A 27,930-nucleotide genomic window follows, 5' to 3' on the forward strand; every position below is an offset into this window, starting at 1 on the left:
TCTCCCCCTCAGTATCTCAAAGTGTCAAACCCAGAACATCTGGTTTACGTCTTTGCAGTTGGGAAACTCCAGAGCTCCTTATTTCCCGTAAAAATGAGGGCCTGCAAGATTATGTAAGAACAGTATGTGCTGCTGTTTTCTGATAATTATTAAGAAAATGTTGTCTTTGTTTTGAGATTTTGCGCAGATTGAGCAATGCAAGTATGAAAAATCCTAATGAGATTCCCAGGAAATAAACCCAAGAGGAGGTTATATATAGCTGAAGATGGCTTGGACACACACCTCCAGTCAGACTCAGCTCTGCCTGCAGCGTGGAGCTGATTCAGTGGGAGAGAGATCCTAACTGCTGAAAAAGAAAGAAACTGCATGATTATATTCTTCAACATCTGCTGAAGAGATCTGCCAGTATATGTGGTAAGTCAGACTTTCATTTTTGTAATTTTGATGACTGTAAATCAAATGTTGCATGGAAAAAACTACTTACCTTTGATTAGATTTCCTTCAAGCTTGCTTAGTGTAATATCACTAATCATTATCTATAATAGATAAATTGTATCATGAGTCTACTTTTTTGGTTATCAAGGAAAATGCAGAGAATAATGAAAGTTTTGGAGTGTTGATTTCTCAACTGAAAACATACAAATATTAAGAAGAATATGAAATACAAATCTTAAAGTTTTTACAATAGTGCTTTTACAAATAACTTAAAGGTTATTTAAATGTTTTTGTAAAATAAAGGCAGCTCTACAAAGTCCAGTGGTATCAGTATTGTAGATTTTAAGGCTTTTCTGCAGACATTTTTGTAAACATTTTCAAGTCCTACTGTTATACAAAATAATTGCAGCCTTTCATGCAATTATATAATTGCACAGCCAGATATCACAATACGATTGTGATTACATTCACAGTGCAACACTGATTGCATGTAAATAATTCAGTTATTTTGCATTTCTTATTTGACACGCATGGATAAGATGATTTACCTCCTCCATGATCCCTGATTAAAGTCAGCTCTCTTTAAAGCACTTCTCAATGCTCTTATTAAACAAGATAATACAGGAGATGTGTCACACATTGGCATTAGAAATCATGGTTTATTTGTCAACTGTAGTTGGCGGTGCTGTATAAACATGTGTGACAAGTGTGATTCTTTGTTTAAGCTCCACAGCAAAGTGCATGCTCTAAATTTGTGTAAAAAGGCAAAAGACTTTAATGGTGGTAATGGCCAGAAATCCAGGACTGAGTAAGAAAAGCATCCTGAGCAGGACTCTAGTAATTTAAATGAGTGTTGAACTGTAACATCAATGTGATCTAAAACCATGACTTAAAGTTATGAGATAGCTTCAGACTGCTTATTCAGTTTAATGCTGTTAGACAAAAAAATGCAGGACTGCATGTACAAAATGACTCACTTCCAGTGATCCCTTGGAAATGTCACAGCGTAACATTTCACAAGTTCCAGTTGAGTTGCTTCCTCTCAGTTTTGTCACCCAGTTTTTTCTCACACTCTAATTTCGTAAATTTTACTGTTTCTAGCTAAGGGCACTTTACTTTCTGTTTAGATAAGAAATTACTTTTATTTTGAAAATAAAATGACGAAGCCTCTGGTATAATGAAAGCAACATAAGCTTGACCACTGAAAAAAGAACTAGCTATGGATAGAAGGAAATAAGGAACCACTGGAACCCAGAACAAAAGTAATGACATGAGCGATGGTGGGAAACTGAAATGTAACTGAGGTGTAACTGAAATTGCCATGACCTGGTTTAATAATGTAGCCTATAATCCTATATGAAGAACATGACCTTAAATTTTGGCTTTCCATTGCAGTATTTTCAGCAGCGGTGAAACAGTTTGATTCCCTGATGGCTCCTTCCAGCTGGCTAGTTCTGCTGCTTCCTCTGCTGAGCTGCATTTCAGCTGGATTGGCCTGTTTCTGTGACCGCTACCCCTGGGGATCTTGGTCTGTCTGCTCCAGGACCTGCAATTATGGTACACAACACAGACACAGGTAAGACGGTAAAGACAGGGAGGCCTTGAGACCCGAGGGAGCTTCTTGGTTGTAGGAATATTTTCAAACTGCTTAGCCAAGAAGTAGTGCAGTACTGGCATCAATGAATATTTGTTACTTTCTTTCCCTCTCTTTTAGTTGATGTAAAGTTAAAATCCAAAATACAGATGATGCCATTAACTGCAGATATAGAAGTGATTTTGATCTATTTTGACAGGAAATTTCAGCATGATGAATACTTCTGGAAGAGCAGCTGCCATCAGCTGTGTGAGAGACATGACAGGAGAGCTTGTAATGAGCAAGCCTGTCCAATCAACTGTCAGCTAACGGAGTATGGGCCTTGGTCCGACTGCTCACCCTGTGCCAAGAAACAGGCAAGAAAAAACACAGATAAAACATCATAAATCACAGTTATTTCTATTGTAAAGCAGATTTTGTCATGTTTTTTCGCAAATTTGTACTGTCTATCTTGCTGGCTGCAAAGCAAATCAGCCTGCAGGTACAAATAGTGTTCTGAACCTGAATTTGAACAGAGTGCCAAGAAGAACAATATGCACGCAATAATGTGTTTTAAAACAATACCATGCTTTCTCTGCTTCAGCTGCTTTTCTAAACAAGATGAGGTAATAGCAGCTGTCACTCTCAGCTGGTTTAAAAAGGGCACTCTGATATATTTTTGTCCAGTTGATTAAAATTGTCCATATTCCTGTTAATTTGTATAGTAATTTCAAGGTACTATTGCACCTCTAGGTCTTTTACATGTAAACATACATAAACAACAAATTCCTCCATTAAATAAATCATTTCTCTTGTGACTATATTAAATACATTTTTTTTTTTTTTTGCAGGGGAATCATTTAAAATCACTGGCCCTTAGTTTGCAATCTTTAAGAATTTAGGATATTTTATAGAAAAATCAATCAAAGTGTTGAGAAATCATTCTCATGTGTTGCTACTTTCAGTTTCGGACGCGGTTTGTTGCAAGGCCAGCCCAGTTTGGTGGATCAGCCTGCAGTGAAGAGCTGACAGAGGAGAGGCCTTGTTACCCCTCCACACAGTGCAAATTACCCCCCATCAACTGCAGAGATGACTTTCAGTGTGATAACGGTAAGCAGTTGTTTTGAACATAGCTGTTGTGATTTAAGAAAAAGGGGAAAACACATAGAGTCTTTGAGTCCAGTGTTGTTTCTATGAAAAGTTTTGCAAATGATTTAGGAAGCAAAATGAAATTTTTTCAGTCGGACTTCTAATCTGCTGTCACAGTACACATACACAAATAAAGATGCATTAAAAAAAAAAAAATCATTTACAAAACCTGGTGTCTGCTGCAGGTCGCTGCATCAACGCAACACTGACGTGCAACAGGCAAAACGACTGTGGAGATAACTCAGATGAGAGAGACTGTGCTGACCTCAAAATTGTGTGTCCAGTGGAGAAGAGAGTGGCCCCTGGGGCCGACCTGGTGGGGAACGGGTAAGCTGAAGGTCAAAAGGTCACAAGTCATATGTCTGTACAACGTCAGTTTTGATGTGAGCCAGCACGCATTCTTCCTGATTCTACATCACAGTCTTCACTGCAAATTCCAGAATCCCCTTTAAAAAACAGAGAACAGAAACTTTAACTTCTTTTACTTTATGTCTTTGCTTATCTTGCGTAAATAAATTTTTTGATGAAGGATTTCATCTTTGTTTACTTTTACTTTCTACATACAAGCAGGCCTGCCCACAGAATTGACTGGGACACTGACAAACCCGGAGAATGGGCCTTCCCCAGTTATGATTTGTAAGATGTCAGTGCATGGGTGTTGGACCATTAGCATCCTGGCAAAAGTTACCTTATTTTGGAGCTGAAAAGTGTGCCATCCTATTATTGGGTCTGGTTTAACCATGCCAATTTGTAACATTTTCACTACTTTTTTTGCGCCCATTTTGTACCACTTCTAAAACCATTTTTTTCCAGTTTCTGCCACTTTTTTTTTTTTTTTTTTGCCAATTTTGACACCTTTTAGCCACTCTAAACCCATTTTCATCATTTTTTTTGCCACTTTTAAACCATTCTCAACACTTTTTTGCAACTTTTGTAACCTTGTGCCACTCTTAACACTTTTTGCCATATATTACCTTTTTAAACCCCTTTTTACCATTGGTTGACACTGTTAACCCATTTTTGCCACTTTCTGCAACTTTAAATCAATTTGTGCTGCTATTTTGCAACTTTTTCCAACCTATTTATGCCATTTTTTGCCACTACCAGCTAATTTTTGACACTGCTACTACTTAAAACCTTTTTATGCAACTTTTCATCAACTATCAACACAAATTCCACCCATTTTTTGCCACTTGGTCACAAAAAAAAAACTATTTCTGCCACTTTTTTTGCAACTCTAAACCCATTTCAGACACTTTTTGCCTTTTTCAACCTATTTTCACCTAGTTATTGCTACTTTTTTGTAACTTTTAACCCATTTACAGAATGCTTTTAACCATGTTCACCCATGTTCATCCTGTTATCATTGACTAAAAAGTAAATTCTTTTTCAAGAAAAGGGGGTTACATCTTGTAAAAGTCTATATTGTACTAAAACATTTATGAACAAAAATCATGTTTTTTGTCCTGATAAGAGTGGCTATTATTTTGATTAACAGTAAAATATGGTTATCACAGCTTAACTTTACAATGGATTGTGATTTTGCTGACCTCCAGGGACCAATTGGCTGGACCCCAGAAAGCTCTACCTTTTATCCCCCCTTATGGGCAGCCTTCAAGTCCTATTGAATCTTATCTGTAAAAAGTTTAGCTAAAGAGCAGCAGTTCAGTGAATAAAAGGGGGTCTTGTGTGCTTCCACCCCTCCATGGTTAATTGAGGTGTCAAGGAAAAATGTTTCACTGCACAATACATCTTCATATTTTGACTCTGTCAGATGCAGTGCTCATCAAAAACTTAGTCCTTTGCACCTTATCGAACTGCAAAAAAAGTAACTCACGCTCAGTTTCTTCTTTGCTTTTGCCTGTGAGGAGGCAGCAGTTAAATATTTGCCATTGCATAGCTGTATTGTGTCTGTCTTGTTGAATTAATATCATCTTTTTGACTTTCCATTTATCTGTATTTGAAGGTTTGATGCTCTGGCAGAAGAGCCAAGGGGAGCAGTGCTGGACAACATGTTTATGGGAGGATCATGCATCATTAAGAGGCCTCCAAGCACTCTGCTGTATCACAGAGTCCCTCACAACTTTGAGACCTTGAACATCAAGGTATTTCTGTTTTTCTAAGCTGGATTTCAAGGCTTTAATGCCTTTATTGAGATGAAAATGGAAATTTGTATCCAATTCCAGCTTTAAGGACTTAATTGAAAATGTGGATTTCATCTTTATATTAACCCCCCAGAGATGTAGCAAAGTAAAACGGCAGCAATAAGATTAGTAATGCTATATTAGTGTAATGATACCAAAATGAGGGTTCTTGGTCCTTAGGTGGGGGTACAAAGCGATGACAGGGGGGCTTGGCAAGGCTAAATGGAGACAATTTCAGTATAATGTGGTTTTGAATTCTGCCTTCGATTAACACAAGTGTTTGTTGATGTATAGGCTGCCGTGGTGGAGGACTTCAGCACCGAGCCCAAGCCTCTGATCACCCAGGTCATCAACATGAAGCAGTCAACTTCATCTGAAAGCAACCAACAAGGACAAGGACAATTTTCCTTTCCCATCTTTTTCTTCAGCGGGAGATCTATGACAAACTCAAACTCTAAGAAGGCTGCTTTTGAAGCTTCAAAGACAACAGTGAGACACTTAAAAACTTCCATATAGACATGCATTTGGTCTTGTTCTGATGAAGCCTGCAGCTTATTATTTTCTTATCATTTCTTTCACAGGACTCCAAGTTTTTGAGAGTCCACCAGATTCTGCCAGTGTCTACCTTCAAGGTGAGGGACCCGAGGGACCTCGTCCTGTCACAGCCTTTCCTCCAGTTCCTCCACGCTCTTCCTCTGGAGTACAACTACGCCCTCTACAGGGAGATCTTCCAGCGCTTTGGGACACACTACTACAGCTCAGGGGTCCTGGGAGGCCACTATGACTTGCTGTACCAGTACAGCCGAGAGGAGCTCAAGAGCTCAGGTACAACAGAAACTGGTTTTCAAATTTCTGAATTACATAAATATGTGAACAGATGCCTCAAAAACCCAGACTTTAAAGTTTATTCCATTTGGATCAACAGGAGCATACGAAAGCGTTCACTTACGTAGCACACTCCAAGGAATACCTGGCTGAAAAATGTTTTTGTGCATTTCAGGACAATGATTACATACAGTTCTCCATAAAATAAAACAGGAAACACATTAACCCTGAGATGATGTAAAATAAACCGTACACTTGGATTGTTTGTGACCAACAATGGCATCATGCATAATTACCAATAAGAATAATGTACATTATTACTATTTCAAACTTCTTTTGCATCAATTTTTCAATCAAGATCAGACCTGATTGCCCTATTTGTCCTAGTTTAAGGGCAAAATGCATTGATTTTTTTAAGTAAACACAAGAAAATAATTGTTTCATATACTACACACAAATTGGATTTTGTTGAAGTGAGATTATCACAACCTTGAATACGTAAATAATGAGCAACAACTTTGACATTTATTAATTATTTTCTTTTTTCTAAGATTTTAATAATTGCTAAAATAGTGTCCCTAGTGGAAACCAGGAAAAAAAGCACAGATTTCTTCTCACGCTTAATACAGAAAAATGGCTGATATTTGGTAAAGAACATGAAAAGCTGCAAATTCAAAGTAATGACACCAAATCAAAGCCTAATATCATAAAATGCATTTTTTCACTGCTATGGCTGGGGTTTTAAAAATGTTGGGTTTTGATGAGTTACAATGGGTCAGCAACTCCCTGGGTGTATACAAAAAGGGGGCAGAGCTTATCATTGACCCGTTAGAAGTTTGTATATTTCAATTTTAAAATTCTATTGAAAAAAACAAAACAATAAAAAACATATCCTCCAAAATGTATGTTATTAGTAGGAAAATGAATACTTAAGATGATGTATAATGTATAACTCTAACAATTAACAAAATAAAGAGCATCTGTTAATCTTCAATAAAAAAAGTCAAATATTATGAGTTTATTCCTTAAAGTCCCTGTAAAGTGAAATCCAAACTTTGTGTCTTAACTCACTAGAAAACACACTAGAATAAGGTTGCTATAAGCATGTGGAAAAACTGAGATCTATGTGTGACTGAATTATAGATTTAGACCATTACAAAGTTGTTAATACAAATATAGGAGCCCATGACATCAATGGTCTTGATTGGGAATGCCCCCCCACACACACACACACACACGCACACACAGACAATGCTACAAAATCACTGAGCAGTTCATCAAGTAAATTTGTCAAATCTGTCAGTCAAGGTGGCCTACAGGTCATTAAAAATATCATAATGGAGCTATTTGTGCCAGAAAACAGTAAACTGAACCCCCAATTTCTGTCTCCCTGCATTCTGTGTTAGAGGATCATATTTCTCATGAATGGGCATGGCTTCAGCTACAACTGACATGCCCACACCATCCTAGTGCAGATTTTACTGCTTCATTTTTCATCATTTTGATGCTTAAGCCTATAAACTTAGAGATGTTTTTCATGAATAAAACTTGATCTGGTGGTTTATGACACAGTGGCCTCTCATACAACAAACCTAAAATAATGATTTTTCTTTATCACTTTACAGGGACATTAAAAGTCGTGCATTTAGGTGAAGCAGAACTTAGAATTTTTGAGATTATGAGGTTGAAAATAGCTGATTGTGTGGAATAAAATTATTCTAGATGGATCTGTTTCTGTAAACTTGTGTTATCCAACCACTGTTTACAGTTTGGTTTCTTGTTATTTCTTGCCTTTATAGTATCATAAATGTATTAATTTAAGAACAGACATTTTTGAGGTTATAATATCAGAACTTGCACATTTTTTAAAATTGGAAATTTTAAGTTTTTTCATATTACATTAAAACAATTTTGAGTTTTTCTCTCAAAAATGTGACTTTTTTTTAAATTAATAGATACACTGTATGTTTTTTTGAAAATCCTTTAGGATGACCCTAATATACTGTCCGATATTGTGTTTCTAATCAGGATTTTAGAAAATATATTTGCATCCAATTTTGACAACATCAGAGCAGACAGGGCCCCACGCCCCTTCTGAGATTTTTGGTGTCCCCCCCTAGGGGTGCCAGGACCCCAGGTTGGGAACCAATGCTTTAAGGGTTCACCTGTTTTAAATATTATCATATGAAAGTGCTTTACACCACTTTATGGTTGGGGCTTGATATTCACTGTTAATCGAAAAAATAAATGTACTTACTTGAATGGTGGTGCCGTGGATAGTGTTGGAACGTTGGATGTATGGTGTCAGCTCCTTTGTTTCTGCATCATTTTGAGCTCCATTCTCTCTGAAACAGGTGAAACAGAAGAGCACATTGTGGGTTGTCTGAATCGAGAGCTCACCTGGTCTGTCATTCTCTACACTGAGCACAGTCAAGTGAGCCGATGCACTGACAGCAGGATGACCCAGAAATTTCAAGGTTTCCTCTGTTTCTGTTTCCTCTGGCTATCACTGATTTTACATTTCATTCCCTTTTTTCATTACTCAAAGATTTCTTTGTTTCAGGCTCATACGTTCAGGCATCAGAGAAGTCTTTCTCCTTGGTGAAAGGAGGTCGGACCAGAGAGGCAGCAGCTCTGGCCTGGGAGAGGCAGGGACCAGCTCCGGACAAAACTTCCTACAAGAACTGGGCCAAATCAGTGCTTGAGAATCCAGCAGTGGTCGAATACAAGGTTCTAAAAAATATATGCAGAAAATAGTTAAAGCTGTGAATCTTGAAAAAGCTGACCGTGTGTTTTTGTCCAGCTGCTTCCCATCGTTGATCTGGTCAGAGGGATCCCGTGTGCTGTCACAAAGAGGAGACACCTGAGAAGGGCACTGCTGCAGTATTTGGATGAGTTTGATACCTGCAAGTGTGCTCCCTGTCCAAACAACGCCAGGCCAGTTCTCTCCGGCACCGAGTGCAAGTGTGTTTGTCAAACTGGCACATTTGGCACAAACTGTGAGAGAAGAGCTCCAGACTTCACTTCAGGTAGGACGAGGGCAGAATGAAAAGACTTGGGGACTATAACCTTATATAGCCAACTGACATAGAAGAGAGCTGAATTCAAAAGTCTTGGTAATGTTGATTGTTTTTGATGTATTATTACCACCACAGAGGGAGTGGATGGCTACTGGAGCTGTTGGGGTCCATGGAGCAACTGTGGAGCTACAATGAAGAGACGTCGAACAAGGAGGTGCGATAACCCAAGTCCTCTCAGAGGAGGACAACCCTGCACAGGTCCTGACAGACAGGAGGAGCCGTGTTACATCTCCATCTTTGAAAAGTAGGACAAACTCTTTGCTTGATATACTTTTACTGTCATGAATAGTCACATACATGACCACCTAGTTATGCATAATTTTGGATTTACTGAATGTGTTTCATTTTTCCGTCTCCAGACAGAATACATGTGATAATGATGATGACTTTACTGAAGGCTGGATAGATGAGTTGCCTCCTGGTGTGCAGGGCTGCCTGAGGCCACAGAGACCTGAAAACAGCTTCCTCAGGGTATAACCCAACTCTCCTGACAATAATTAATGACTTAACTGCACAGACAAGGGTATATTTATCTCATCTTGAAGAAATAGATAAAAGTGAAAACACATTTCTACAAAGCAATGTCAAAAAAAAAATTTAATACACTTTAAAGTGACTGACCTAATTCAACAGAGGTCTAGCCAATTGGTGCTAGAAGTCTCACAATTAGTGAAATGGGGATCACATAGGTACAGTGTATTTTTATCGATTGATTGAAGTAGAAAGACACCTGTGTCTGGAAGGTCAAATCACTGGTTAATCAGTATTCCTGGATGCCATTACACCATGAAGACAAAAGAACACTCAAAGCAACTCAGAGAACAGCGTATTGAAAAGTGTAAGTCAGTGGATAGATAAAAAACATTTCCAAGGCACTGAACATCCCCAAAGTTCAGTTAAATCCATCATCAAGAAATGGAAGGAATATGACACATTTCTAAATCTGCCTTGATCAGGACATCCTCAAAAACTGAGTGACCATGAACGAAGGAGACTAGTAAGAAAGGCCACCGAGACTCCTAGGACTACTCTGAAGGAGTTACAAGACAAGATGCTACATTTGGCAGACACCAAACACTGCACATTGACATCTTAAAGCAAGGTGGTGGCAGCATCATGCTGTGGGGATGCTTCTTGGCAGCCAACCCTGGAGGGTTTATAAAGGTGAAGGGCAGAAGAATGGAGTAATATCACAGTGTCCAGATGTGCAAAACTGATCGAGACCTGTCCACACTGACTCAGTGATGTAATGATAGCCAAAGGTGCATGTACTAAGTTCTTAGTACAACTTTAAGGGGGTGAATATCTATGGTTTTAAACTCTTGGTATTAAAAAGGATCTGAGGTTTTGACAACCTTAATTTTAACCCTTTTGATGTCATTTATTCTTTTCCTCCTCCTTAGAAAGCAAAGCAGTATTATGACTTTGGGGAGGATGAGGAGTTCCAGTGCTTCACTGGATTTGACCTTGAGGGTTTTCAGTATATCAGCTGTCTCCCTGATGGGACATGGAGCCAACCAGGAGGAAGATGCATCAGTGAGTTTGTTTCATGCACCAAACAAGTCAATAATCCTCAGGGATTCTGCTTATTTAATGCTTTTTCTCTTTTATTTCTTGTATTGCCTTCTTCTCCTCAATAAAACTATTAACTGAAGGGATATTTCTGCATCAGAATCTTCAACTATCTGAACTTTCATCCTTTAGGGAGACTGTGCCTGCCTCCTGAGATCCCTGACGGCATGACGCTGTTCCCCACCAAAGACGAGTACAGAGTGGAAGAGTCTGTGGGTTTTAACTGTAATGAGCCTGGTCTGCTGCCAGTGCCTTCAGGTTTCTATAAATGCAGCAGCAGTCTCACCTGGGAACCTCCTTTACCTGCTGACCTTCGCTGCACTAATGGTACTGATGGTAGAGTTTAATAATATGTTTATAATAAAATTACTCAGTAGACCAAAAGCAGCAAAATTTTCTCTTTTTTTATCACTAGATGAGCCGTTTGTTCCTGATGATCAGTGTGGTCCAGGAGAGAGACGACAGAACTCTAGGTGTGTCTGTATTCAGCGGGAGAGCTGCCTGTAAGTGTTTAGTAGATATTTAATCCTTATGCTTTTAAAAATACAGTTCTATGCATAAGTTTTAGCCATGTAGGGTCACTCAGCAGCCAAGGTCAAGCTCGATGGCGTTTATTTTTTCTGGGCCTTATCTACTCTGGCGATATGCTCTGAGACTGTTGGGTTTTTGGGCCCTTGGGACAACCATAGTATGACAAGGGGCTAGTGGCAACCCTACTACCTGCCAAGGTGGTACCCTTGGCCGTACTTACTATCTAAATCCACCCCTTACTCTGCCCTAAAGGTGTGGACTTCATTTTTTTAACACATTATTTTCTCATGCCTCTGGTAACATGCAAGGACATCCAGAGCAGTCTGGGTTGTGTCAATCCTACTTTCCATCTGATGGTGCCCTACACACCCTACTTCAGCCTCAGTTCAATCAGAGCCACTTTATCATGAAACACACATGATTTACAGACATGAATATTTCTTTATTAGCAGTTATTGATTTGCAATTATTGCTGTTGTTTATATTTGGCAGTGTGGCTGTTTTGGGTTCCCTTTGCACTTCCACAAGCCTGCATGGAAAGCATTTAGCCAGAACAGCACACGTTCCTGCTCTTCCTATGCCTATGTGGAAAACCTAAGGCAGGGAGAGAAGCAGCAAAACCCAGAGCAGGGCAGGCATCAGTGACAACAGAAGGACATTGATTAAATCAGAAGCAGGATAAAGGAGGGGCTGGGGTGGAGGAGGGTTGCAAGAGCAGCTTGCAGGGAGAGCGGCAGAGCATAGCATGGCGAGAGCAGTTTAAATAAGGCAGCATGAGAGCAATTAGCCAATAACGTGTTTAACTGCCCATCAGCTGATGAGGACTGGTGTGAAATCAGCTGAGATCCATGGCCTGCCTGAACTAACGCTATATGCTCGATTTTTTGGCACAAACATGCCTAAAACTTAAGCTCAGTGCTGTACGTTATGTTGTTGTTCAACAAAATACTCCAGAGTGCATAACATCATTTACCAGAGGTGGGCATGTTGAATTAAAATTTTAACTTTAACTGTTATCAGTTAACAACAGCAATGGCTTTGATAATCCTTAAAAGTGTTAAAAAATGGAGCACTCAGATGGCCTAGCTGCTTAGGTTGCACCCCATGTATACAGGTAGCCCGAATTCAAGTCTGGCCTGCGGCTATATCCCACATGTATTTTCCCTACTCTCTCATCCTGTTTCTGATTCTATCCACTGTCTTCCTCTGTAAATAGGGGTATAAAAAAACTAACAATATATCTACATAAAAAGTGTTAAAGAATTAATGGAACTGTACCTCATTGTTTGTATTTGCAGTTCACAACCCCAGAGTCTCTGTATCCTGAATGTAGACATTGGAGTCACTGTCCCGATGTCCCTCTGCTCCTTTCACGCTGGTCGTTGCCATGGTGATCCACTTTTCTATGTCAGCGACGGCTCGTGTGAGGGAGTCGACTCATCCAAACTGGAGTGGGTCAAGTTCAGAGCCCAGGTGTCCAATAAGAGCTCTGTGCAGGAGCCATGTGATCTGGACACATGTTTTGAGTGGGAGACCTGCTCAGGTGAGTCAGTGTCACATAAAACCATTTAATTCTGTTCAATTCAATATTTTAGAGGTAATAATCACATTTTCGGGCAGCTTTAGTAGGCCCTTGTGTTTTTTCTTTTTAATGTTTATGCTGTCACTTATTTTACCTTACATACAGTATTTTTATTTATTTGATATTATTTTGAAGAAATCTGTTTTCACTTTGGCATTTAAGATATTTTTTGAACTATGGTTAACAATTTGCAGTGTTAGTGGTGATAAACACAATCAAATTTAATTGAAAGTATGTCATTTCCCAAAAATGAAGAACTCACTTATTGTCAAAATATAAATCTTGAGACTTCATGGAGCAAAGTAATGAAGGTAGATGCAATTCTGTATTCTCAGATTTTATATGTGTAAATAATCTTGACATAAAAATCTTTCTGTCCTTAGCATCCAAGAAGTGTGAGTGTCGAGCAGCTCGGGACTGTCCCAGAAATGAAGAGCACCAGTTCTGTGTGAAGCTGACGAGGACTCAGAGGACTCGCAGCATGGATCTCTGCTCTATGGCTGCTCTGAAATGCGTCAACTATCAGTTTGAGATTCTCAATGAGGGAAGCTGTGAGTCCTGATAAACCAGGTTCAACTTCTTAATAACTGCTTCTTTTCAATAATACTGTGTGCTTCTTTAGAAACATTGTGGACTCTATCAAATATTGCACTATTCTGTTCATCAAATTTATATTTCACCGACAAGACGATATACAGTCCACACACCAAATACAGCTCAGAACTAAAGATTCGTGGACTTTGAAACAAAGATCATCACTGCTCACAGTGAAGGTTTTGTGTTTATCTGGATGCTTACAGAGCCTGTTGTCTGAAAATAGCCAGATAGCAGCATAAGACCATGGAAATCAAAGTAATGTTCCATTTCACAACTGTTTCTCTGAAAAAAATGTTCAAAAAGTCCTATGGCACAGAACTGAATTAGTGGTCAAAAAACTTTGTGATGACTTTGACTATTGTCTATTTTTTTTATTTATTTATCTTTATCAGCGGGTACTAGAGAACAAGGTATTTCTGTTTAGAGCAGTGATCATCAACTGGAATTCACTTATTGCAGAGGCTGAATTCTTTTGGTGGTTCTGGTGGCATTTTATCTTGTTTTTTTTATCATTCTCTAAAAGTCTTTTAGTCCAGTTGAAGGACTTGAGCTCAGTCTGGAGGAAATGGCCACATTCTCTGCTCCAACTTTTTTCTAATGCCGAGAGCTACAGTACCCCCCCCAAAGAAAACTTATTCAGTGGATACGTAAACTAATCTATCTCTTTAGCTTACAGCCTGCTGAACACTAAGGGCTGTAATCGTATTGTGGTTGGTGTTCTGCCCCACCCAGTAGTGTCGATGTTAATGTCAACTTACCTGCTGTGTTTTGTAAGTTTCTTTGAAGTTGATGTGATGTCAGTTGAAGCGGCATTTAGCTAACAGATATGCTAATGCTACCATGCTAATAAGCTAGTGCTACCCAGCTAATAGGCTAAACCTGTGTGATTTATGTTTAGACATGCTGTATTTTATTTTTGTGTAAAATGTTAGTGGAACTGTTTGTATTTTTGCAGTTTCACAGTCAAGAAAGAAACATAGCACAAAGTAAACTTCATGAAAGTCATCTTTTTATGGAGTTCTTTGGGGACTGTTTAACTGGTGGGAAAGCTAGCATTGGAAGTTAATAAAACCTTCATAGTTGGCACTCACTTCAAGTCCTTGGAGTGTCTTATTTCACCTTTGCACTTCTGGTATTGTGCCAGAGTATGGTACTTCTAATTTTTTTCTCCCTCAGGCGTCTGCTCTTACTCACATGTGAATGCGATCATCTAAATCCCGGAGCAACTGTTTCACTGATTTGTTTCCCCAATTGTTTTTGATTTTTTTTTTTTTTCAAAAAAGGCCTGGTAAACTGGGAACCTGAATTGCCCATCTGGGATAAAAAGTCATCTGAATCTAATTTGAAGTCGATGACCCCTAGGTTACAGGATAGATAACCTCTTGAAAATGGAGGTTTGGTCACAATTTCTTATCAGAATGAGCAACAAAAATACTCATCAAGGCCAAAGTTGAAACAGATTTCATATTCATTTTACCCTCTACCTTTAGATGCTTCCAGGGCTACTTCTGTGAAACATCCCCACAGCATGATGCTTCCACTCTACCATAAAGCTTTGTTTAGTGAAGAATCTGGGCAACAGTTGTTGTATGAAGAGACTCTCCCATCTCTGCTGCTGAAGCTTGTAGCTCCTTCAGAGTAGTCATAGGTGTCTTGGTGGCTTCTCTCACTAGTCTCCTTTTGCATGGCCCCTCAGATTTTGAGGACGGCCTGATCAAGAAATTTTTTGTATCCATCCCCTGACTTTTCAGTAAGCTTTTCTCTGAGTTGCTTGGAGTGTTCTTTTATCTTCGTGGTGAAATGGTAGCCAGGAATACTGATTATCTAGTAACTGGACCTTTCTGACAGTGGTGTCTTTATACTACAATCTCTAGACACTTTCACTGCATTCAGGTGATCCCCATTTCACTAACTGTGAGACTAACCAACTGGCTGGACATCTGTTAAATTAGTTCAGTCACTTGAAAGTGTATTATAAAATGATTTTACTAACTTTCTATTCCAAGAGCAACATAAGGCAGAGAAAAGAAATGCATTCTTTGGCAATAACAACCTTTTAAAGATTGTATGTCTACTAAATCTGCAAATGTCTGCTATCATCTGTGCCAGATATAAAAAAATGACAGAAGGGGGGGAACAAACAACTCAAGAGTTAGAAAAGAAATCACTTTTTATTTACAGTTCAGTCACAGGAGGCCTAGTCTTTATTATGTACATGGTGTTAAAGCCGCCTTTATTCTGGACAAGCCTCAATACTGATCACATTGAGCTGCTCCCCAGCACACCTCCTGGCACCTGCCTCACACTCGGTCATCGTCGTGACAACGCTCCCATCGCTGACACACAGGGGGGCGGAGTCTACAGGGCAATCTGTGACGTTGTGGCACACACATTTTCCAGGAGATTCTGAGGTTGAAAAAAAAATTAATGATATAAACTGATGCAGTCACAAACATGTTTAAATTAGATATTAAAGGAGAATTCCACTGTTTTCATACTCTTGCCTTATTCGTACAGCATTTTATTCTGATACTAATGGCTATCATCTACAGCTATATGGGCTTAAAACTGTTTCTTCAAATTAATATTTCATTAAGACTGCCGAAGAAATTTTTAAAATAGAAAATATAAAACATATTTTACTCATAAGAATAACAGAAGAATAATCTATGAAGAAACGATAATTACCAGATGCACTACCTAGTGTTGTACAATGCTGTGAAAAAGTATTTGCCCTCTTCCTGAACCATCCCTGATTTGTTAAAATTAAGTAGGAATTTTCTTTTAAGAGAGTTTCTCCAGACTCACCCTGACAGACTGTCCCTGGTTCACAGTTTTTGCAGGATGTCTCCTCTGGCCAGTTACATTCACTGTCAGCAGCCAGCGTGAAGCTCCGCCCCATACATCGCAGAGCTCCCAACTGACACATACTGAGGAGCCGGGTTTGACTTGAGCCAAGTCTGGCACACAACCGAAGAGAAGTCCTAAATGGAGACATAAGATTAAAAGATGCCATAATTCATCACTTTAAAAAACTTGTACATTCCTTTGAAATGCTGAACGAAAATCATACTCACGGGCACTCAATTGGCCTTCTACACACGCACTCAGATTCACCAACAGTCTCCCACAGTTTACACTTAAGGCCAGAGGGAGGAGGAGGAGCTGTGGGTACTGAGAGACAGTGTAGAAGAGTTTTAATAGCAGTGGTGCCTGCAGGAGTGGATACACTTTATATTTATACCCTACATTTTTAACTGGCCCATCCTGCAGAGGATGCTCTGTGCAATAAACAAAAAGCATGTGCATATTTAGTATTAAAAGGGCCTTTAGTATTTGCACGTTGATGCTTAATTTCTGTTGCTTTAAGATGTATGGATTATGATGAAATTAACTGCAAAAGACGAGCTCATTTACATCACCACTGGCCCACAGACTACAGGCTGAGATAACTACATGATTTTTCATTTTCAGTCAGCAATTCCATATTCCTCAGCAGTGTTCATATATATATATATATATATATATATATATATATATAATTATTTTTCTCACCTTTGTCATCCTATCAGAGAGGATTAAGAAGTGAGTATACGCCACATTGAATAAAAAAATAAGTGTGTTTGACCATGCATACCCTGAACTACATTGCTTAGTGTATACTTTAAACTAAAACTTAAAAATGCATATTTCTATTATGTCAGTAGACCTTTGCATCTGATATGACACGGTCTGTCCTATGTGGCTCCACACTGGCCTGGATTGCAGAAGGGGCGTGCTACTCTCTGGATACTGGGGCTGAAAAAACACTCCTGTCTGCAGATTCTCTGTATTAATATATGTAGTGCACATTCTGTACATGGAAACTTAGGAAAATTGAAATGTCAGTATTAGAGGCCTGTGAATCATCAAGCTCAAAGCACAGCATTTTCCACAGCAATGTCTCATTTGTAATGTGCTAGCAATGACTGAATCAAACGCTAGAATGTCAGTGTAAAATGTGACCTGGTTTACTGGTGATTTTCAAATGATTGAGATATTTAAAATGAGAGATCTGGCCCAATAGTGAGTCGTGAAGCTCTTTGCAGTGGGTTGGAAATTTGTGCCAGGTAAAATAATTTGGAAAAAGTCTATGCTGAGACATAAGTGGAAATACAGGAAATATATAAAAGTATTTTTGGATTTTCCAATGATGAACAAATTTCAGTATTTGTCTCATGATCTTTACTTATTTAACTCATTTTCTCTGGATAGCACAGCTAGTTTTCAAAGATATCAAAGAAATTGCATGTCCTTCTGCAATGATGTGAATTTAAATGTGTTTGTGTTGTCGTCTCTCTTTGTACAGTGTGTTTTTTTTTTCCATTTGGGGTCCAAACTTTAATTATTCATTTTTCAATGATTATATTTGAGAGGTTGAACATTTTCAAGAATTTGTGTTTTGATTTCTCTAATGGTGGTAGTTTTTGGGTCCTGATGTCAGACCAATTGACACTGTAGGGACTGACATCATAATAGTGACGTATCAGTAAAAGGTCTTTAAATAGCATTACTGTATGTGTAAGGAAATGAAGTGGGTAGCTGTGGTGTACCTGCTTTACAGTGAGTACTCTCTGGAGAGGGAGACCACTGCAGACTGGGGCTGCACATGATCTCAGACACCTCTCCGTCCAGCAGTGACCCTGCAGGGCATGACAGGGACACTCTCTCCCCAATCTGATAAGCTGTTTTGGTGGGCGTGGCTGAAACTTGACTGTTGAGTGGTGGAATCCCACATGTGGTACCTGAGACAAAAGGAAATGATTGAAAGTGAACTTAAGTGAAGAGAATGCAACAATCCCTCTCATCTATCATTTTATCCTATAATGACAAAGGGTTCACATTGGTCTGATGCAGAGCTTAAGTGTTTGCTTGAAATCTGAGCAGCTGCAGGGCGTCTCTCAGGGAAATATGCCAAGAATTTTGCAGCCAATGACTAAATATTTCTGGAAAGGTTAATAAAGTGTTGACGTACTTTTGCAAACCATCTCTCCTCTCCTCCATCTCTGGTTCTCAGTGCATTCAGCTACAGCGTCTCCACTGAGGTAATATCCATCTATACAGGAGTACTCCACCCTATTCCCAACCAGGTTAAAATCTCTGGGGTTCTAAAACAAAAAAAAAAAAAACAATAATCTAAGCTAAATTCAAACAGCATATAAACAGCACATAAACTCAGTTTTTTATATTTTAAAAACTAAGGACTCTAGTGGTCCCAGTTTACAAGAATAGAAAAAATGCAGACATGCAAGGACCCCGACCTGGATGAATCCATTCCTGAGGTTTGGAGGTGGCCCACATGTCTTTGGTGGAGTCACAGAAAGACTGAAGCACTGTGGCTCCATCATCCTGCACACATGGTTAAAGGAATAGAAATGTTGAAACACAAAGCACAGCAGTGAGGATGATTACATTTGCCATGGCTTTCCTTCATCATAATTTGCCTTTGTGTTGCTCACTTGACTGTGCGAATGCTGCTATGTGTCCAAGGAAAACATCCCATGGGGGACAATAAAGTGAATCATTTCATATCATATTGCTTCACTTTGCATCGCATTGCATAGTACAGAAGGTATGTGTGGTAAGGTATCATATCATATTGTACTGTACCTTAATGTTGCATTACATTGTATTGTATAGGGCTGAACAATTCGGGAAAATAATCTAATTGATTTCTTTAACCCTGTATTGCAATTGTGATTTGACATGTAATTAATCTTTAAGTTCCTCATCTTATGTATTTTCCAACAAACACAAACAATAAATCATTCTATATGACAGCTAACACAATATTACACTAAACAACAGCTGAACAATTTTGGAAAAATACCTAATTATGCTGATTTTTACTTGTATTATAAATTGGATATGAATTGTTGTATTGAAGGAAGTGATGGTTTTATGTCGTTCTCATATTTGATAAGAAAATCGTACAAAATGAAAAAAGTTGGATTTTTTTGTAGACTATTCTAAAAAATGGCACTTGAATGATTGCATGATTATGTAATGCATAACATCTCTGCAGAAAAAACATTTTTTAAAGTGGTACTTTGACATAAATTTAAGGTTAAATAAAAAATGCACCATCGCCAATTTGAAAATTGCAGCAGGCCATATTGTGATTTAATCTAAGTTTCCCAGCCCTAGTATTGTACTATGTCATATCATATCTTATTACATTGTATAGTATCACAAAATTGCTATCATATTTCATTGCACCATATCGTATCTTATTGTATCACAATACATCATTTCATGTAATGTATCGTACTGCATCATATCGTATGTTATCCCATTGTAATTCATTGTAATGTATTGTATTGATACATTGGTAATTAGGTGATATTTTACCCTAACCCTACCACAGCCTTAACTCAAAAAATTGCTTGAAAATTATTCAGGAAGGAATTTACTTTAGAGAGACAAAATGAAGAAATTACGTGAGAATTATCAATCTTGTGGAATATTTAGGAGCGAGGAAATTTCACGACTGGACATGTTGCACAGGTGTCACTCTCTAACAGTATCACCCACGGAATTCACTGAGCTTCTGAGAGCGACCCATTCTTTCAAAAATGTTTGTAGAAAGAGTCTGCATGCCTAGGGGCTTGGTTTTACACACCTGTGGCCATGGAAGTGATTGGAACACCTGATTTCAATTATTTTGATGGGTGAGTGAATACTTTTGGCAATATAGTGTATCCTGCAACATTATTTATTGAATAAACATGCATATTTGAAATGTTTTTGAATTTTGGGTCGTGATTTGCCGTTGATGTGACGGGTGGGTCCTGAGGCTGGACCAGATGAGAACCACTGCTCTAGATATCATTAACAGCCAGAAGCCCGTGTTAAGTGCTTGAGGTTTATGTTTTGCTGCTAAGAATCTCCCATTCAGTAAAAACATACTGTTCAACACTACATTATCTAACGAAATTAAAGGTTCATGCCACAGTGCTGCCAATCATTTGTCTGTTCATCTCCATTTTTCTGTTACAGAAGAAACAAGGTCAGATGTTTGCATACGTTAGTCCTTACTTTAAGTACTCAAGGTCCTGGTCTTCGCAAGGCTTCTGCTCTGCCTGGAGACCAGTGCAGTGTTGCCCTCCTCTGCTGGGGGTGGGGTTGTTGCAGCTCCGGGTCCTTGACCTCTGACCTCCAGAGCAGGATCCCCAGGAAGACCAGCAGCTCCAGCTGCCATGGATCACCCCTGAAAGGGACAAAAAGAGAGATTCTCTTTGTGTTGAGTCTTTTTAAAGAGCAGATTATCACAGCTGTTGCTTTACTGAAAGTAAATGCTACATAGAGTTTGAATTATTTTATGGGCCACTACAGAAACTATATTGAATTCATGAAGGTTATTTTGTTAACTGGGTTATGATCAAAGTGTGACTTATTAATCCTTTAAGTAATTAAGAGAAAAACTATATACACACTTTAAAATATTGGTAAATCTTTGTTTAAATTTCTCACAATTACTCAAAAATGTTTAAATTTTTGAGTTGATGAATATGCTTTGGCTTAAGATAAGGTCTCTTTATGATCCCCTGAGTCTTTTTTACTGACCTGGTTGTTCTCCAATCACAGCTCCTCTCTCACAGGCTTGTCCTGAAGTCCCCGGTCGACAGACGCAGCGACACTCAGAGCCGGTCAGCAGTGGCTGCCCGTTGTTCTGACATGGACGACAGTGACAGGGATGCTCCTCGGCCAGGTATTCCTCCGTGGCTCTTTTCAGGTGGAGCTTCTTTAAACCTGCACACTGCACCTCCTTCACCAGCTCGTACAGAGGACGCAGCTACAAAAGTTCACAAATATGCTTAGATTTCTGAATAAAATAGAGAACTGCCTTTTGAATGTGAATAAAATTGATTTTTTGAGCAGCCAGAGAACCATACGGACTAACTGACAAGGTGCAGTAATAACATGTAGAGCAAGAGGGCTTCTACCAACACAGTCTGCTCAGTCTTCTACCTTCTTGTCTACAACTTCAGGGAAGTCTTTCACAGACGAGGCCCAGTTGTCATAGATCTCTCCGTTAGCCTCTGGGTTCTCCAGATCCAGAACACTTAGAGCTGCCATGAACGATGGATCTCCCCCAAATACGTTGACCTTAATGGGCATTCTGTGGTTGCTGTGACCTGCAGGAATGAGACAGTAGAAGTCAGGCTAGACTGACAGAAAAGAAATCTGTTATTTTTTAGTTGTTTGCTTTAACTACAGGAGAGTTTTTACTCACCATGGCTCGATGCTAAGGATTTGGTCAGTTTTTCACAGACAGTTTTGACTTTCTTCCTGAAGAAACGACGTTTCACTTTCCTCCAACACCTCTGGTATTCAATATCTGTTGTACCTTTTAAAGACAATGAGAAAAAGAGATATAAAACAGCTCAAAATATCAAGAAATTCCAGCACACAACGAACTTTGCCATCATTGCCTGGGAGATGATGCTATTATAAAACACACTGACGTGACCCCATGTAAAAACTCAGTTCATCCCCTTAAAATATACAACACATCATATACAACTGCAGCAGAGTTTCTTACTGGTGGATTGGAGAGCCTCTTGGTCTAACTCCAGCAGGGCCTGATAATCTCCTCCCAGCGAGCCCTCTGAGAGGTAATGTGTGCCGTACGTCTGCAGCAGCTGGCGGTAGGCTGAGTAGTCATATGTTAAAGGCAGCGAGGATAGGGCCTTCCAGAAACCTTCAGCTAGGGTCAGATACTCAGGGGCCGAGTTCTGAAACTGGGCCAGCTCCACTTTATTCTTCAGGATTAGAAGTCTGTGGGCCTGGAGGACGAGAAGATAATAAAGACATTTAAATCAAAAAGTAACAGTGACAAGAGCAGTTAAGCCAACGTGCTAGAGATTTGTAAAGCAGGTTGTAGTTATATTTGTGACCTTGTTGTCTGTGAGGTCTTTGTGGAAAGTTCGTCGGTCGTGTCCGAACAGAGCGTTGGACTGGATGTGCTGCATGTAGGTCCAGGAGCTCTCATAGGACTCATCGCTCTCTTCATTGTCTACAGTCACCTGCAGTTCAGACAAAGAAAACAAAGTCATATTTTTTTTTCATCTTAGGAGCTGATGATTTTAGTTCTTTAAGGTTAATATGATTAAAATCTGAATCTGAGAAGATTATAATTGATGATCTATTGAGTGACTCACCTCAAAGTTGTATCTGAGGATGTTCTGAGGCAGTCTGTAAAAGACTTTATGGTCTCCACTGAACACCTTCCTACACTGACCTCCAAAACTCAGAGTGTTGATCACAGCTCCTCTCAGTTTACCTGTCAGCACATCGTACCTGCAAAATATGACAACACAAATAAATCAGACAGTTTAAATCAGGACATGATACATTCTCCACTACCAACAGAAATCCTCTTTTTTTTTCTTTTTTTTTTCAGAGATTAATTTATTTTCTCACCCTCTGCCTGTGACGTCAGAGTTTGGGGGTGTTTTGTTGATGTCACAGGAGTAGTGGCTGCTGTCCTGGTCACAGTTTCTCTCATCCAGACCGTCTTCACAGTCCTGATCCCCATTACACACCAGAGACTGGCTGATGCACTGACCTGCATCAAGAATCCATAAAAGAACAGTCAGTACCCATCGCTCTTTATATTAACTAGAGAGGTGAAAAACAATTCACATGAAACAGTTCCAAAAAAGTTGGGACACATGACACAATGTATTTCACGCTCAAACTGATAAACTTCATGGTTTTTTTATGAATTCAATGCCTACAAACTTCCAAATGAGGATTCTGAAATTAAGATGAATAAGATAAAAATCTAGATTACTAAAACAAATTAGGGTGATGATATAAAATTCAGTTAAAAGCAAGACTAAAAAGTTAAGTCTGGAGTTTGAGGTCTTCAGGTAAGCTATTCCACAGACGAGGGCTGTAGTGATAAAAAGCTGCCTGTATGTTTTAGTTCTGACTATTAACAGAGCACCTCCTAAAGACCCAAGGGCTCTAGTGGGCTCAATAAAGCAAATCAGAAAAATAAGAAAGTAAAAAAATACATTAGGAGCTTTAAACAAGAAAAGAGTCTTTAAGTTTTTCTCAAACAAACAAGTACGCAGAGACCTTAAAACTGATATTTTGTGTGCTCTCTTCTGGACTTTGCCAGCAGTCTTGCAGGTGAGTTTTGGAGCAGCTGCTACTGTGAAATTTTCTTTAAAGCGAGACCAGAAAGAAGAGCGTTACTCTACGATTAATAAATGCATGAACTAATGTATTTGCATTGGCTTGAGAGAGAGGTAGATATACTCAGGCTGAGTTCTTTAAATGATAAAATGCTTTTTCTGTGATATCACAAATGTGCGACTCAAAACTAAGGTCCAAATCAAATTTAACACCAAAGTTTTTAGCTGGCTGTCAGGGGTTCAAACATAATACTCAGAGTTCGTTAACCAGTCTCTCTTGTTTTTAGCCTGTGTACCAATGACTAAGTTTTGTCCTGGTTGAGCTGTAAACAGTTCTCTGCCACCTGTGATTTAATATCTAAAATACAGTTTAAAAAAAGGCATCAAGTGGCCCTGTGTTATCAGGAGACACAGTGATGTACAGTTGAGTGTCGTCTGCATAGCTGTAGAAATGGACGCAGGTAGAGATTAAAAAGTGTAGGGCCTGAAATTGAACCTTGGGGAACACTACATTTCATTTCATAAAACTTAGATGAATGACCTCCAATAATCACATAACATTTTCTGTCTGTGAGGTAAGATCTGAACCAGTTTAAAACAGAGCCAGAGATATCAATAAAATTACAGTCTATATAATAGAATCGTGTAATCCAAAATGTCAAAGGCTGCCTCAGGTCCAGGGATTCTTCCTAAAAACCAGATTGATACATTTCATAAATACTGCTTCCATTAATAAACTCATTTAACTGGTAAAAAATCTAAAATTTTCACTTAAAAATGGCAAACTGGATACAGATCTATCCAAATTTCTTCTCTTCAGAGGAGGTAAACATACTCTTTAAAAGGCTTACTTTAATTATTTAACTATCATCTAAATAAATATAGAAATGAGTAAGTAAATAAATACGTTGCAAAGTACTGACCAGAGGTGCAGCGGAAACGCTCTCCTCCACAGCCTGTTTCCAGAGGACATCCTCCCTGTGGGACGCACGGCTGTGATTGAGTTGCCTCTCCTGAACATGGAGCACCTCCAAACTGGGCGTACACCTCCACATGGCGAGTCCGGATCTAAAGATGTTACCACATTCATCATGAAACCAAATCACTAGCAAACAATAAAGGGTTAGAAAGTGAAACAAAAGCACTTTACATGCTGAAGTCCATTTCCTACACTGTTCTTAAAGAATAAGAGTATGTTCTTAATAACCTTTGTCCTGGAGCAGCTGTCACACACAGACCAGGCTCCATAAGGCCCCCATCTGCAGTTCACAGGCTGCTGACAGCTGAGAGAAATCAAAACTGACATTATGAAATCATGTCGTTTTCATTTTAAAGAAAAATAGAAAGGCAAGGTGAAAGCAGGTGCACATTTTAACAATTCCTAAAGTGCATTCTTATGTCTCTGTCTGCAGAGTTACATGTCATCAACTTTAATATGTTAAGATCCAAGTGATAAAACAAAGTAATGTGCCGTAAGATATATACAGTAGAAAGTTCTGTGTTTATTAGGTATGATGTGCACTCACCAAACAGGAGACAGAAAGACTGACAACAACGTCAAAGACAGAACTGCAGCCAAATTCAACTGTGCAAAAAAATAGAGAACACAGCTCGATGTTGAACAGGCTAGAAAAAAAACACCCCCAAAACGTTAAACAAAAGGTACATTTATTTAAAACTGATAAGAGATCTAAAATCAATCTTCTTAAATGTCCAAAAAGTTCAAGGTGCATGCATGGCAAGCAGATTATCAAGTCTGAATAATCTCTCATTCGTAATTACTGAAAGAAAACTTAGTTTTATAGATCAAACTTCTCTTTCAGGTCCTGGAAATTCCTAAATGATAAGCAGATGAACTGACCAGATTCCATCCTGCAAATCTCCAATCTAAAACGACTGTGTCAGGTCTGAGAATGAACCTGACCAATCAGCATCATTTAAGGAGAACAAGATAGTGACTATGAGCAGGCCTGCCCACAGAGCTGACTGAGCCCCCGAAAAACCCAGTGAATGGTTCCTCCCCAGTATTGATTATTCAATGCATGTGTGCTGGACCAGTAGCACTGTAGCTAGCATCCTGGCTAGCTGCTACCTTATTTTGGAGCTGAAGAGTGTGTCAAGCTATTATTGGGTCTGATTTTGAAATTGTTTGACCATGCCACCTTTTTCCCATTTTCACCACCTTTCCATCATTCTTTAACACTTGTAATCCATTTTCACTCCTTTTTTTGTCACCACTTCAAACATCCCATTTTACCTATCTTTGCCACCTTTTAATTTTTTTCACCAGTTTTTGCCACTTTTAATCCACTCATCAATTTTTTTCAACCTCTTTTAAACGATTTTCACCACTTTCTTCCCACTCTACACCTTTTTACCACTTTTAACAATTTCTTGCGACTTGTTGCCACTTCTAACTCATTTTCGCAACTTTTTGCTACTGTTGTTTTTGCCACTTTTAACCACATTTCTTGCCATTTTTAATTCCTTCTTTGCCATGTTGATTACACTTTTCCTTTGCCACTCTTAATCCGTTTTTGCCGCTTTTTTTGCCACTTCTAACACCTTTTCAACACATTTTTTCCACCTGTTCCCACTTTTAACCATTTTCCTCAACCTTTTTGCCACTGTAAACCTTTTTCATCACTTTTTGCGACTTTAAACATTTCCTCACTTTTAACCAATTCTTGCCTCTTAATGCCGTTTTTCACCAATTTTTCCCACTTTTAACCCCTTTCACAATTTCTTGCCTTTTTAACCCATTTTCACATTTTCTTTTTACCACTTTAAACCAAGCTTTGATACTTTTTTCCTCCCACTTTAAACCTATTTCCCCCAGCTGTCATCCAATTTTGCATCATTTAACTATTCTTTTATTATTAGGATTTGGCTCAATGTTTTCATCCACATTGATATCATTACCTAAAAAGGGAAATTCTGTCTTTGTTGCACTGATACTCAGGTCTAATATAAAATATGATCAGCACAGCCCAATTTACAATGGACCATGATTTTTCTGACCTCCATGGGCCCCCTGTTTGGCAAGGTCCCCCCTTTACCCCACCCCTTCTGTATGGCCTTGGCTATGGCGGGGTTTCGTTGTATACATCAATGGCTGCCACTGCAATAGTGACTGGCTTGGATGTAGCTTTAGCATAACGGCAGTTTCATCAGAACCGGGCCACATTTCTTTATTAAAACAAGAGCGAAAAGCCACACAGACAGCTTCTCTTGGTGAAGAAAATGTTTTTGCACTAGTCCCTAATGGCCTTGGCACGAGTTTTATCCACCAATAAGCTCTACCCTTCATTAATTACTGCGCCAGTCTGTCGTGCTACCAGAGCTAAGCATGTTAACTCCCTCATTTTGTCTTGTTGCTTTGATATGCCTGTATTGAATGTGATGAACAGAACATTCGTCCAATCACCTTCTGAGAAGATTCTGCCCCTCTCACGGTTTCCTGTATGGATGTGAAATATATGTATGAAATGGATATTTGTAACATAGCCATTGCATGGGTCTGTAAAGTTATCTACGTGTACCCTTGCTTAAAGGAGAAAAGTATTTAAGTCCTGAAGAGGTCCACTACCTATTGTGTTGTTAGTCCACCATTTTATGAGGGGCAGAACAGGCAAGCCTCATTATATGGGTGTTTATTGGCTTATTTTAAACTTCATAATGTGTGAAAACTTGCCTGTAGACACCTGTGTGAATGTCTCTTATTCGATACCCAGGTGGTAACAGCTTCATTAGCTTTTCACTGCAAGTGACTGCAAAAACCTGAGTGTTAAAAACCAGGCTTTCAAATAATCCATCCCCATAACTCGGACTAAGAAGCAAACGGTAAAAATCAGACAATCTCAATGCCTAAAAAAAAAGTATTGAACTAAACAGAGCTAAAACATTTCATTAACTAAAAGATCTGAACTTTAAATCTGTTCTAGAGTTATCATACCTTCATGTTGTGCTTCTCAGAGGTCGTCTGTCTTGTTTGGTCTCACTCTCAAACATTCAGCGTCATATAATCAGCAAGACTGGAGATTACCCAATAAATCTCAGAGTTCAGGAATTTCCACACCTAAGAAACTCTTACTCTTTCAATCCAAAACAGATTTTTACTGTCCCTGTTCACACAATGAGTCATGAAAAGAGGGTTCAGTGTTTTTGTTTGGAGGTATAGAACATTCTCATTGGATTGCAACAGGATTGATTGTGTAACAAATGGCTGTCCTGCTGTCAGAAGCTGAGTCTGCAT

General features: G+C 38.9%; 2 protein-coding genes across 3 annotated transcripts; one reads left to right on the forward strand and one right to left on the reverse strand.

The window, feature by feature from the left end:
- The first annotated feature begins 256 nt into the window (after positions 1-256).
- On the forward strand, positions 257-14,578 carry c6 (complement component 6). The gene is made up of 18 exons (XM_041810495.1): positions 257-414; positions 1,831-2,011; positions 2,229-2,385; positions 2,974-3,118; positions 3,343-3,484; positions 5,124-5,262; positions 5,596-5,790; positions 5,883-6,126; positions 8,481-8,603; positions 8,690-8,856; positions 8,930-9,155; positions 9,282-9,450; positions 9,566-9,677; positions 10,610-10,742; positions 10,911-11,105; positions 11,194-11,281; positions 12,608-12,852; positions 13,275-14,578. The coding sequence occupies exons 2-18, from the start codon at positions 1,866-1,868 to the stop codon at positions 13,451-13,453; spliced, it is 2,805 nt and encodes a 934-aa protein (XP_041666429.1). The 5' UTR covers positions 257-414; positions 1,831-1,865; the 3' UTR covers positions 13,454-14,578.
- Positions 14,579-15,640: 1,062 nt separating this feature from the next.
- Positions 15,641-27,809, reverse strand: c7b (complement component 7b). Of its 2 annotated transcripts, XM_041810465.1 has the most exons (18): positions 27,631-27,806; positions 25,202-25,260; positions 24,883-24,958; positions 24,599-24,743; positions 22,954-23,098; positions 22,692-22,830; positions 22,428-22,556; positions 22,073-22,316; positions 21,764-21,877; positions 21,499-21,665; positions 21,094-21,322; positions 20,566-20,737; positions 18,789-18,876; positions 18,503-18,635; positions 18,081-18,272; positions 16,566-16,662; positions 16,297-16,472; positions 15,641-15,894 (listed from the first exon to the last, which is right to left on the reverse strand). In XM_041810465.1, the coding sequence occupies exons 1-18, from the start codon at positions 27,634-27,636 to the stop codon at positions 15,722-15,724; spliced, it is 2,484 nt and encodes an 827-aa protein (XP_041666399.1). In that variant the 5' UTR covers positions 27,637-27,806; the 3' UTR covers positions 15,641-15,721. The 2 variants fall into 2 exon arrangements, with proteins under 2 accessions (XP_041666399.1, XP_041666398.1); XM_041810464.1 differs by having other exon boundaries at positions 15,808-16,472; positions 27,631-27,809.
- Between the last annotated feature and the right edge of the window lie 121 nt (positions 27,810-27,930).

The sequence above is a fragment of the Cheilinus undulatus genome, linkage group 17 (genome assembly GCF_018320785.1).
Source record: "Cheilinus undulatus linkage group 17, ASM1832078v1, whole genome shotgun sequence".
Taxonomy (NCBI): Eukaryota; Metazoa; Chordata; class Actinopteri; order Labriformes; family Labridae; genus Cheilinus; species Cheilinus undulatus.

Excerpts from the sequence above, each read along its gene's own strand:
- c6 (XM_041810495.1), top strand. The coding sequence starts at position 1,866 with ATGGCTCCTTCCAGCTGGCTAGTTCTGCTGCTTCCTCTGCTGAGCTGC. Across the intron at positions 2,012-2,228 it reads GGTACACAACACAGACACAG|GAAATTTCAGCATGATGAAT; the intron begins GTAAGACGGTAA and ends CTATTTTGACAG. Across the intron at positions 5,791-5,882 it reads TTGAAGCTTCAAAGACAACA|GACTCCAAGTTTTTGAGAGT; the intron begins GTGAGACACTTA and ends TTTCTTTCACAG.
- c7b (XM_041810464.1), bottom strand. Across the intron at positions 20,738-21,093 it reads TGTGATTGGAGAACAACCAG|GGGTGATCCATGGCAGCTGG; the intron begins GTCAGTAAAAAA and ends TGTCCCTTTCAG. Across the intron at positions 18,636-18,788 it reads TCAGGAATGGATTCATCCAG|AACCCCAGAGATTTTAACCT; the intron begins GTCGGGGTCCTT and ends TTTTTGTTTTAG.